The 12,568-nt window shown below is 35.7% G+C and overlaps 1 protein-coding gene across 1 annotated transcript in view; it reads left to right on the forward strand.

Moving 5' to 3' along the window:
- Positions 1–12,568, forward strand: part of LOC308515451 (phospholipid scramblase family member 5-like) — a gene marked incomplete at both ends in the record, with an annotated part of 51,296 nt that overhangs the window by 18,932 nt on the left and 19,796 nt on the right. Inside the window, 4 exons of the mRNA XM_081086031.1 lie at positions 5,809–5,851; positions 6,780–7,000; positions 9,199–9,360; positions 10,954–11,115. Coding sequence (XP_080942157.1) covers positions 5,809–5,851; positions 6,780–7,000; positions 9,199–9,360; positions 10,954–11,115 — 588 coding nt within the window. The remainder of the gene's footprint in view (positions 1–5,808; positions 5,852–6,779; positions 7,001–9,198; positions 9,361–10,953; positions 11,116–12,568) is intronic.

The raw sequence follows: 12,568 nt of genomic DNA on the forward strand, positions 1-12,568 counted from the left end.
GGGTGTAGGCCAATTTGCATTCTTCTAGCTTTGTGTTCTCTGTGCCTCCGGACCTTGTGGGAGTTTTTTTCTTTACCAGTTTCAGGAAGTTTGCTGTCATTGTTTCTCCACACATATCCTCTATCCCTTACTCCCTTTCTGTCTCTTCTGGCACAACTACTATTTGAATATTATGTTTCATGTTGTCACACAGCTCTATTAAGCTGTCCTCCTGTTTTTAATTTTTTTTTTCTTTTTGTTTCTCTGATTAAGTGATTTTTTTCTACCCTGTCTTCTAATACACTGATTCGGTCCTCAACTTCCCCTAATATGTTGTGTATTCCTTCCAATGTGTTCTTTATTTGTGCTATGTCATCATTTATCTCTGACCATTCTTTTTTCATAGTTACTGTATCTTTGTTCATGCTGTTGAGCTTCTTTGCCATCATTACTCTGAACTGTTTCAGATAAATTTCTTATCTCTGCTTCATTTTCTCTTCTTCTGGAGAATTCTGTTTTTCTTTCATTTGGATTTTTTTCTTTGTCTCCTCATTTTGGCCATCTTTTTGGGTTTGTGTCAGGTAGATCCTCTATGCCTCTCAATCTCTAGTGCAGGAAACTGTCAAATGCTGTTTCTGACTAATTAGACCAGCAAAGACTCAAAGACTCCAGAGACCACCTCAGAAATCAGGATTTTAAAAAGATTCCCAGGTGATTCTAATGTGCAGCCAAGGTTGAGAACCACTGGTCTATAGACTGATAGGATTCTGACTTTAATGACCCCAGACAATTGTCCTCAGGTGAGGCTAAAGTTTTTTTCAACAGGATGGGGTGGTTGCTTCTGTCTGGTGGCTAATTGTTATTTTTAGTCTCTTAAGTGGCCTCAGGGCAAGGTGTTTTCCAATAGGGTAGGTCAACTGTCTTCCCCCCAGGAAGTCAAATCTCTGTGTGGGAAAGATGTCCTTTGCTGTGTGAGGGAATGACTCAGCACTGGAAACTGGGGGTGTCTGCCTTCTAAGTTCTAACCCCTGTGTCCCCAATCCTAGCTTCTGCTCACACTACTCTAGTCCACTCTACCCTCCCTCCACCAGAGCGCAAGGTAGGTGGTTCCACAGGGTATTTTGTGCATTGGCCCTTTAAGAGGGTGCCTGAATTTCTAGCTGTCTCTTCCTGGAAATTCATAGCCACATGTTATGTGGGTACCCTTCTCAGGAGTGGTGCTCTCTGCTGGGGGGCCCATCTTGGGGATTAAACCACAGAATTCTCAGTGGCAACCCTTCACAGCTGAGATATCTCTCTGGGACTTCAGTTGCTGTCTGTGGGAGCCCACCAGCCCTTTTGCACCTCTGCACTTTCCTCCTGTCTCTATGTGGTCACCACTGTTGGTCCACAGTCATCAGGAAGTTTTTCTATATTTTATTTGTAGTTTCAGTTTGGTCCTGGGAGCATTTCCATGCAGCATCCACTTTCTCCACCACTGTTTGTAATCTCTTTTCTGAACAGCAGATCTTAATTGATGGCCTCTCATTTTCAAGACTAAAACTTGATCCATGACACTAATATTCAAAATTCCTAAATTCAAAACCTTAGTCTTGCCCTCATAGTTCTTCCCTCATTCCTAAGTTACTTCTACATATATCCACTGGTAAATCATCATGGATAGCTTTTATGAGGCTAATGTATTCCTTTCCCAAAGCCCTCCATTTTTTTTTTCCTAAAAAGAAGAGACCAGAACAAACAATAGTACACTAGAAAAACTGATTATAATTTTTTAATAATTTTATTGAGGTGACATTAATAAAATTATATAGGTTTCAACTCTATAACCCTATAATACATCTATGGTGTGCCCACCAATGAAAGTCAAATTTCTTTCCAACATCATACAGTCTACCCCCTCTACACTTAATTATACCTCTACCCTTCTTCCTTTTAGTATCTACCATACTGTTGCCTATGTCTATGAGTTTTTGTTTGTTTGTTTGTCTTGTTTGTTCATTTGTTGCTTTCAGTTTTATATCCCACATGTGAGTGAAATCATATTGTTCTTAATTTTTTTTCTATCTCACTTATTTTGCTTAGCATGATATTCTCAAGGTACATACATGTATGTTGTCACAGATGGCAGTTTTTCATCTTTCTTATGGCTGAGTAGTACCCCATTGTGTGTGTGTGTGTGTATCTACACATACACACACACACACACACACACACACACACACACACACACACACACATATATATACTAGTGGCCCAGTGCATGACATTTGTGCATGGGGTGGGGGGCCCTCAGCACAGCTTGCACCCTCTCCAATCCAGGACCCCTTGGGGAATGTCCGACTGCCAGTTTAGGCCCGATCCCAGCAATTGGGCCTAAACTGGTAGTTGGACATCCCTTTCACAATCTGGGACCACTGGCTCCTAACTGCTCACCTGCCTGCCTACCTTATCACCCCTAACTGCCCCTGCCCACTGTTCTGGTTGCCACCAACTGCCACACCCCCACCAGCCTGTTTGCCCCTAACTGCCTCCCCACCCTGCCGGCCTGGTTGCCCCCAACTGCCCCACTCTGCCAGACTTGTTGCCCCTAATGCACCCCCCCTGCCAGCCTGGTTGCCCCCAACTGCCCCCCTGCTGGCCTGGTCACCCCCAATTCCCCCCCCCCTCCTGCTGGCCTGGTCACCCCCAACTGCTCACCCCCTGCCAGCCTGGTTGCCCCATGCAGCCTACTGTTGAGTCGTTTGGTGATCCCTCACTAACCCCCCCTGCCAGTCGGGTCACCCCATGCAGCCTGCTGTTCAGTCATTTGGTCGTCCCTCACTAACCCCCCCTGCCAGCCTGGTCCCCCCACGCAGCCTGCTTATTCAGTTGTTACTGTTACTGTGATGGGGTCCTGGACAATTTGCATATTCCTTTATTAGTAGTCTATATATATATATATATATATATATATATATATATATATATATATCTTATATATATAATATCTTAGTTATTCAATCCTCTGTTAAAGGACATTTTGTTTGTTTTCATATCTTGGCCACTGTGAATAATATTGCAATGAACATAGGGGTGCATATATCTTTGAGAATAGATGTTTTCAAAAATTTCAAGTAGATACACAGAAGAGGGTTTGCTGGGTCATATGGTAACTCTACTGTGAATTTTTTTAGGAACCTCCATACTCTTTTCCATAGTGGTGGTATAAGTTTTTATTACCACCAGCAGTGAATGAGGATTCCTATTCTCCACAACCTCTCTAACACTTACTTGTCTTCTTGATAATAGCTATTTCAACATATGTGAGGTGGTATCTAATTGTAGTTTTGATTTGCATTTTCCCTAATAGCTAGTAAAGTTGAATGTCTTTTCATATATGTTGGCCATTTTTATGTCTTCTTGGGAGGAGTATCTGTTCAGATCCTCTGCCCATTTTTAATTGAATTATTTGGTATCTTTTTTATTGTTGAGTTGTATGGGTTCTTTATATATTTTTTATATTAACCCCTTACTGGAGCTGTTATTTGCAAATGCATTCTCCCATTTGGTTGGTTCTATTTTTTTTATTTGCATAATTGTTAAAATAGGTTTTAGAATATTTAAAATCATAAATTATTTTTGGAAAATATTTGTTATAAATCTTAAGAGGCCACATGCACACTTTTATCAATAACCAGATTTGAATTAAAGAAATATTAGTTTTACCTTCATGTCAGTATATATAAGAATAAACAAAATAAGGTAACTTCCAACTTTTTTGATTTTGTGATGCCCAATGCCAAATATTAGTAGTGTCTACTTCAACTTAACAATTACATATGAGTGTATTAATGTGGAAGAGAATAAAGTACATTTAAAGGCAACATAGAAAATTAAACATTAGAAAAGACAATCAGCATTAGATTTTGTATTTATGAGTTCAAGTACTGAATGTCAAATTTAAAATATATACAAATTCATTCATTCATTCTAAAAGCACATTTTTATTATTTTCTTTAAAAACAATTTGCATTACCTACTTTTTAATATAGTCATTTCTCAATTGTGTGGATACTGTATCCCTGTAAATGGACTTCATTTCTAATTACATAAGGAAAGTTTTACTGTTATGCATTTAGTGACATAACTTTTATTCTGCTTAAATTGATATTTTATCAACATCAGCAGGATATCTGATTTTTTTCTAGTCCAGAGGGAGATGTGAATGAAAAATTTTCCACAGTAAGCTCTTTCTGCTGTAATTGAGGGCAATGAACTGCTGCATGACTCAGTAGGAGTAAAGTTAGGCAGGGTTAGAACAAGCGGCCAGACATTCAGATCCTTGTTGTTTTATTTCGTTTTCTTATAAAAATAAGGGGAATCAACTTTTTAAAAATCACAGGGATTATTATTCACAGAGATTGTTTAAAAATCTTCTCAAAGTATTGATTCTAACAGCTACTCTTTTATCCATTACCACAAAAAGAGAGCATAGTTAAGCACAGTTTCTATTTATATTCTAGGCAAATCTGCATAGGAATCATCAAGGTTCTTGTAATTTCTTATTTTCACTTAAATAAAAAAATAAAAAAAACATTTTACTTTCTTTTTTAATATAAAATGTGAGTTGTGCCTGGCCAGCGTGGCTTAGTGGTTGAGTATCGACCTATGAACCAGGAGGTCATGGTTTGATTTCAGGCCAGGGTATATGCCCAAGTTGCAGTCTTGAGGCTTAGTGGGGCTAGTTCAGGAGGCATCCAATCAATGATTCTCAGCATTGATGTTTCTGTCTCTCTCTCCCTATCCTTTCCTCTCTGAAATCAATAAAAATATATATTTAAAAATAAATAATCAGATAAAATAAATGTGAGTTGTATTCAACTGTTTTGATAATAGAGAACATGAAAAGCATCTAATTTTATATACTCTAGTAAACAGTTGATAATATCTCTAAAAGTTTTCAAAATGTTGTGATGTAATGTTTCATAGCCTTCATGTCATCTTTAACAGTTAGACCTAATTGTATATAGTCTAGTAAACTGGTTAAGAATATCCCCACAAAATATAATGAACAGCATAAACTGATGAACAAAAACAGATCCAGAGACAGAGAAGCATCGATCAGACTGTCAAAGGTCAGAGGGAAGGGGAGGGTGGGGGTAAGGGGAAGAGATCAACCCAAGGACTTCTATGCATGCATATAAGCCTAACCAATGGACACAGACACCAGGGGGGTGAGGGCATGGCAGGGGGCAATGGGGGTATAAGGACACATATGTAATACCTTAACTAATAAAGAAAAAAAAGAAAGAAAAGATAAAAATTACAAAAGAAAAAATAGTATAGCTACTTCAGCCTATCTGAATTCCAATAGCTGTCTCTTCAGCTCTGCAAGATTCTTAGACTCTCGTTTTACACAGCCTTTGCTGGGGCTGGGAAACAGACTCCTGCAGTAATATAGGACAGTTGTAAGATTTACTTCATTTTCTTCCTTCTCTTAGGTACCACAGTCCTGTAAGGCCTTTTTTCAAATATCTGAAAAGAACATTTTCATATATATTTTCTGTTTTTTAAGGTATTTATAGCGAGAATACAATTCCTGAATCAGGTAGGCTTTTTTTTTTTTTTTTTGGACCAGTTGTATAAACTTTAAAACATATAAAGTGGAATATTTTTTGAGCTTTTAAACAAATAGCCAATTTCCATGTTTCCTGTTTTTTTTGTGAAAATAAACATGCTTCTCAAATTTAAAAAATAAAATAAAAAGAAAGAAAGAAAAAAGAAAAAGAAGAATATCCCCACAAGTTTTCAGTGTTGTGATGTAATGTTCCGGTTCTGTCTCCCTCACAGTTAGACCTGATCGTTGTGCACCAGCAGGTGGAGCTTCTTGGAAGTAAGTGTATACTCTTCTATTAAAGTTGTTGAAAATATCTTAGGTTTCAGAAGTTCCTTTATATCTAAATATTTTATAAATGATAGTTAAATGTTTAGAATAACTTTATCTAAAAATAGCACTATTTTATTTTTAAAAAATAAACATTGAAAGTGAAATTATTAGGCTGATGAAAATAAGCCTAAAAGCATAAAACTCTCCAAGTCTTTGGTGATATGCCATTAGAAATCTAGCATTATTTTTAATCTTATAATTATTTTTTTAAAATGTGATCATTTCCTTGGTTGCTAGTACTTTTAATTTTTCTTAATAATTCCAGAAATGGAAATCAAGTTTAAGACTAAATTTTTAAAAAATTATCTAAACAAAATTCCACTGTTTTATGATTTCATCAGTGATTCATCAAATTGGCAAATTAACAATAAACAAATTTACAAGTGTGACTAACTTGCAAATTACTTGAGTATTTTTGTTCTTAACATATGATATTATTTCTAAAATATGTCAAAATTGAAATAGATAGTAGAAGAACATACACCTGCAGATATATTGCCAGACAGAGGTTTTAGACAAAATTCTTAGTATCATATGAGTTGTTCCAATAAATTTCATACCAATGACAGAATTATTATTTGAGTACAGCATTCGGTTATTGTTGACAGCATTGCTTTCCCAGTTGAAAGTGGTATTGCATGTTTCCAAGTAGAGCATTGATCTAGAATAAAAATTTATTCATCGCACAGCTCTGTTCTCAGAGTTTACTTTGACTTTCATGGAGAATGCTCAAATTTTAGAGCATGGATGTAGATTTGTGTAAAGAAAGTACAATATTCTTAATAAATAATCTGTCACTGTGTTTGTTTTTCGTTTAAAGGCATGATACTAAGCACAGCATTATTTTGATGAATTTTCTTTTTTGCTCCATCAGTGATACTTGGCACTGAAACTGTAAACAAATATGAGATTAAAAACAACTTGGGACAAAGAATATACTTTGCCGTGGAGGAAAGTGTCTGCTTCAATCGTACTTTCTGTTCCACACTTCGATCTTGCACTCTAAGGATCACAGACAACTCGGGTCAAGAGGTGATTACAGTAAACAGGCCTTTGAGGTGTGACAGCTGCTGGTGTCCTTGCTTCCTACAAGAGGTTGGCTCTGGTGTGCTTTTCCCTTCTAATTTTGAAAAGATTAGCAAACATTTCTTTAATAAATGGCATTCATTTAGAACTATGGGGCCTTTCAATTGTTTGGATTGGTACATCACTCCTTTAGAATTAGAACACCTTGAAGATTTGGTAATTCACTAATATTTTTTCCCTTTCCAACCAAAAATGATACTGGCTTCTGTGATGTTAATTGGTGAAGACAGCTCATGCATCATGTAAATGAGACATACCTTCCTGAATCTTGTTAATAGCATTTAATTGTAATATCTATGAGTTCCACCATTAAGCAAATCTATCCTTTGTCCCTTTGTCTTCTCTCACTGTAGCAAAATTCAGGAAGTGTCAAGTAATACTGAACTCTTCTAAGGTGGTTTCTCTTAGTTATGTAATATTATTTAGTACAGATGTCACATTGCATGCTCTCATTTATGAGAAACATCAAGGTTTGGAAAAGACAATGTTATTGTTCTAGAGCAGTGGTTCTCAACCTTCTGGCCCTTTAAATACAGATCCTCATGTTGTGACCCAACCATAAATTTATTTTCGTTGCTACTTCATAACTGTAATGTTGCTACTGTTATGAATCTAATGTAAATATCTGATATGCAGGATGATCTTAGGCAACCCCTGTGAAAGGGTCGTTGGACCACCAAAGGGGTCGTGACTCACAGATTGAGAACTGCTGTTCTAGAGGGAATGATTCAATTATTTTATTTCAATATATAATAAATTCCATTACTCTTTAATGGACCTGTAATAATAGCTCTTATTGACATAATGCAGGTGACAAAGAACATTTACTTACTTAGACATCTTCAGTATCATGACATCTCTATGAGCTAGAAAGAACAGATTTTACTCTCCACATTTTGCAGTTGAGCAAACTGGTGCTTAGAAACTGGAGATGATTAACCTACGATCACATATCTAGAAAATTTCATAAATGGGACTTGATCCATGTGTTCTTATTCAAGCCTATGTGTCTTAATGAAGTAGTGTACAAATACTCTATTAAGTAGTGTATATATACTCTATTTAGGACAATGGAAATAAATATTAATGTAAGAAGGATAATTAGGGAAGTTTATTCTCCAACTAATTCTCCAACTATTTATAGCTAATCACCTGGCTAAGTGATAAGATAGCTAAGGTACTTATACATGAACCCAAGAATTTCTATCCTCCCACTGAGGATATTTAAGATCTAATATGGCCCAACATGGTATAGTCAGTATAATCACAGAATATTTGAATATTTCTGATAATTGATATTTTATTTTTATAGTAGTCATTATCACATAAATTAAACATTAGATGTATCTTGATACCCATTAATAATTTAAAAATTTTTGTCATAATCAAACCAATAACTTTGAAAGGGATCCCAGAACAATTCTATGTAATTCTAAGCAGTCTTGTTGAAACTACTTTTGTTTATGCAAAAACACTATAGACATATACATAAGACTATTAACTTAATAAATAAGAAAAGACAGAATGAGATCTGATGATGGAGAGTTAGTTTGATTTAAAAGCAAACAATTTTCATTATTTGCACCCACTTCCAGATTATTATACAAAGGATTTTATTTGGGAAAATGCAATAATTGCTTGTTTTTAACACTTTGGAAAAAGTTAAACAGTGATGATATAGGTGTGTAATAACTGAACTCTTCAGAAACATTTACTTTTAATAGAACACAGAGGATCTGGAAGTTGACAATCTGAAGAGAAGAAATATGCATACTTAATAATTGATAAGAGGCTTAAAAATAGATGTGTATTGTGGCAACAACTGAAAAGAAGTAGATACTAGGGCCCTCAGGGGAAACAACTTTCCATGCTTGACAAACTGCTGTAATTGGAACAAAAATGGCAAAGAATCCAGTGTCCCAGGTTCAAAAGACAGTTCTGGGATAGGTTCTCTTTAGGAAATAAGATCAAAGATATGGACTTTTAGTGCATAATACCAAACATATATCTATACAGTGAGTTTCTTCATTTCTATAAAATATGAATAAACACTGCTTTGCTTCCTTAGAACCAGATATTTAAAATGACTTGTATAATGTGAAAATAATTTCATAAAAGTATATTGTTTAGAAGTAAATTTAAATTATAATAAAATTAAAATACAATAACCTTAGAGAATCTTATTTTATTATTATTTCTTCTTCCAGTTAGAAATCCAAGCTCCTCCTGGTACTGTAGTTGGTTATGTGGCACAGAAGTGGGACCCATTTCTGCCTAAATTCACAATACAAAATGCAAACAAAGAAGATATTTTGAAAATTGTTGGTCCTTGTGCAACATGTGGCTGTTTTGGTGATGTGGATTTTGAGGTATGATCGACAAAATGAAGGAAGTTTTCGCTTAGATCCTGATTTGTTGCAACATAATTCAATTCTTTTAAATGTTCAAATAATAAAATATTTCTGTAATAAATTTAGAAAATAATATATATTGTGAAATAATGTAATAAACCAATATTTTACATCCCTATAGTAACTCATAATTTCAGAAACACTAAGGAATTTTTAAACATACTACAAAAATTTTATTTATGTAGAAGTATAGCACCCATGGTATAAAGCAAATATATATAGTTTAGAGTCACATAAATTACATCCTATAGCCCTGGTGGTAACATACCCCAGTTCAGATCTCATCTCAGAAGCACATTCCATTAAAATATCACTAATTGAAAAGTTATGTTCATAAGACCTGCTATCTTTGTTTTATAGAACAAGATATTCTCACATAAATGTATTTATGTGAATTGAATGTTAAAAAACAATATGTTCATATCAATATGAACTATCTTAGTTTCTCCACCTTAGGCAGAGGATATGGTCTGATTTAAACTGTATATTAATTTTTTATTTATTCATTCATGTGCACCACCTAAGATGTTCAGTTTAACAGCATTCACATAAGATACAATGAAAATTTTGCAAAAGGAGATCTCTTAACTCCACTCCATTCCAAAAAGACGTGGCGTGGCTCTAATAAGAATAAAGTATAAAAACATGCCCTATGATCAAAGAAGAAATTAGACATAGAGTTTTAATATTCTGGGTATAGGGATGTCCTAAGTAACTTTCTCTATTTTCTATCTTCTACTGACATACTGAAAATGAAAGTTTATATTGAATCATTTTCAGCCTTTGAATGGGAAACAAGGCAAGCAAATGAATAGCTGATAAAGTTTCATTGTGAACACCTAGCTGAGGAGGACTATAGATTTTTTTTTTTATGTCAAATTAGTCTGAACTTCCTATGTGGTATATTAGGACTTTTTAATGCAAAAATATTGCTTATGATTGGTTATTCAAGAAATTAGCTAGTAAATGTCTAAGTATAATATAAAAATGAGATTAAGCAATGGCTAATAAAATTTAAATGTGTTTGTATTTATAAAATCAGTAATAAAATTTAGAAGTTAACAAATTGTATCTAGAAGTGAAGCTAATTCCTCCTAAAGCCTTTATCTATTTCTCTCTCTCTCTCTCTCTCTCTCTCTCTCCCTTTCTCTCTCTTTCTCTCTTTATTTTATTTTTTTTTTATGAGGAATTGAGGTTTAAAATTTGGACCTCCAGTAAGGAATCACCTTTCTGGTTAGACCACATAATTGAAACTATATATGTACCTGCTGCCATCTTGTGGTCAGCTGGCCTTAATTGTGTATTGCTATTATATTCTCCATCTATATCCAAAACAAAATAAAAATTTATGATGGATTAGAAAACTGTCAGGAAAGCAAAATTCCTGAACAGTGAAATGGAAAGTTAAATATATAAACTTATGCTTATATAAAGGAATGAGTAACATCATATTGTCATTTAGAGACGATGAATAAAATAATCTCTCATGAAATAAGCATGTGAAGAAATATAAGACCATCTGTTTACATTCCTCTTATTTTCTTTTTAAAGGTGAAGACCGTTAATGAAAATCTTACAATTGGGAAGATTTCAAAGTACTGGTCCGGGTTTGTAAACAATGTTTTCACCAATGCTGACAACTTTGGGATTCATGTTCCTGCGGATTTAGATGTGAGGGTCAAAGCAGCCATGATTGGTGCCTGTTTTCTCTTTGTAAGTATGGTCTTGAAGAGTGTAACTGACTTATTTCTCTCCCTTTCAATTGTCAATTACAGCATTTCACACTCCCCCAGTTCTAAGCTTTATATAGAAGGCTAGTTTAGAACCAACATTCTTCAGGAATGAGAATGCATTTCTGGTAGGCAGACCTTCTTGTATTTCCTCAAAACCTGAGTTTCCCTTCTCTTTCAAATTCAATTTATATTTTTGGCTTGTTTTCACTTTCACTGAAAAATATGTAAACAAAAGTATCCCAATTATTTACCCTAGATAAAATTCAGGGCAGTTTCATTGCTTAAGAATGAACTAGGTGATGTTCAGAATGTGAAAAGAGCCCTGTTCTTGCCCTTCTGATGTGTGCATAGATATAGGAGATGGCAGATTTTCCATGTTATAAAGATATTATGTCTGTCCTTTCTTTCCAACTTTCAACTTAATTAGCAACCTTTTCTTCTTTGGTTTTGGATAGAAGAATAGAAGTCTGATAATATCTGTGCCAAAGGATTGGTTGTCTCCTGTTCCTCATGTCCCTCCAATATCTTGCTCACTGCCCAGCATTTTCAGTGCAGTAACAAAAACTCATGGAATTTAAAAATAAACCTACAGAAGATTAAAAATGGTGGCAGAGTAAGTGGATGCTTCATGAACATGCTCCCAGAAACAAACTGAAATTACAACTAAAATAGAGAAAAAACTTCCATAATAATCAATGGAATACTCGCAGGAGAGAACCCTGATACACAAGGACCGAATGTGGAGACTGCATAGAGCCTGGTAGGAGGGGCAGAGGCACAAAAGGGCTGGCCAGGCACCCACAGAAAGCAACTGAAGTTCTGGAGAGATATCTCAGCTGTGGGGGGTTGCTACTGAGAATTCTGGGGTCTAAGCTCCAATATGGGCTCCCCAGCAGAGATCACCACTCCTGAGAAGGGTACCAACATAACATGTGGCTGTGAAAAGCAGCAGGGTAGTTATCTGCCAGGAAGAGAGAGTTGGAATTTCAGACACCCTCTTAAAGGGCCAATACACAAAATTCCCTGTGGAATGACCCACCTGGTGCTTCCACAGAGGGAGGGCAGAGTGTACTAGAGCTAGGTGAGCAGGAGCTAGGATTGAAGACTTGGGGGTTAGAGCTCAGAAGGCAGATATGCACAGTTTCCAGTGCTGAGTCATTCCCTCACACAGCAGAGGACATCTTTCCCACACAGACATTTGCTTTGCGTGGGGGGAAGACAGTTGACACATCCTATTGGAAAACACCTTGCCCTGAGGCCACTTAAGAGACTAAAAATAACAATTAGCCTCCAGGCAGCAACCACCCCACCCTGTTGAAAAAAAAACTCTAGCCTCACCTGAGGACAATTGTCTAGGCTCTAGGGCCATTAAAGTCAGAATCCTATCAGTCTGTAGACCAGTGGTTCTCAACCTTGGCTGCACACTAGAATCA

The sequence above is a fragment of the Myotis nattereri genome, assembly GCF_964212035.1.
Source record: "Myotis nattereri genome assembly, chromosome: 3".
Classification (NCBI taxonomy): Eukaryota; Metazoa; Chordata; class Mammalia; order Chiroptera; family Vespertilionidae; genus Myotis; species Myotis nattereri.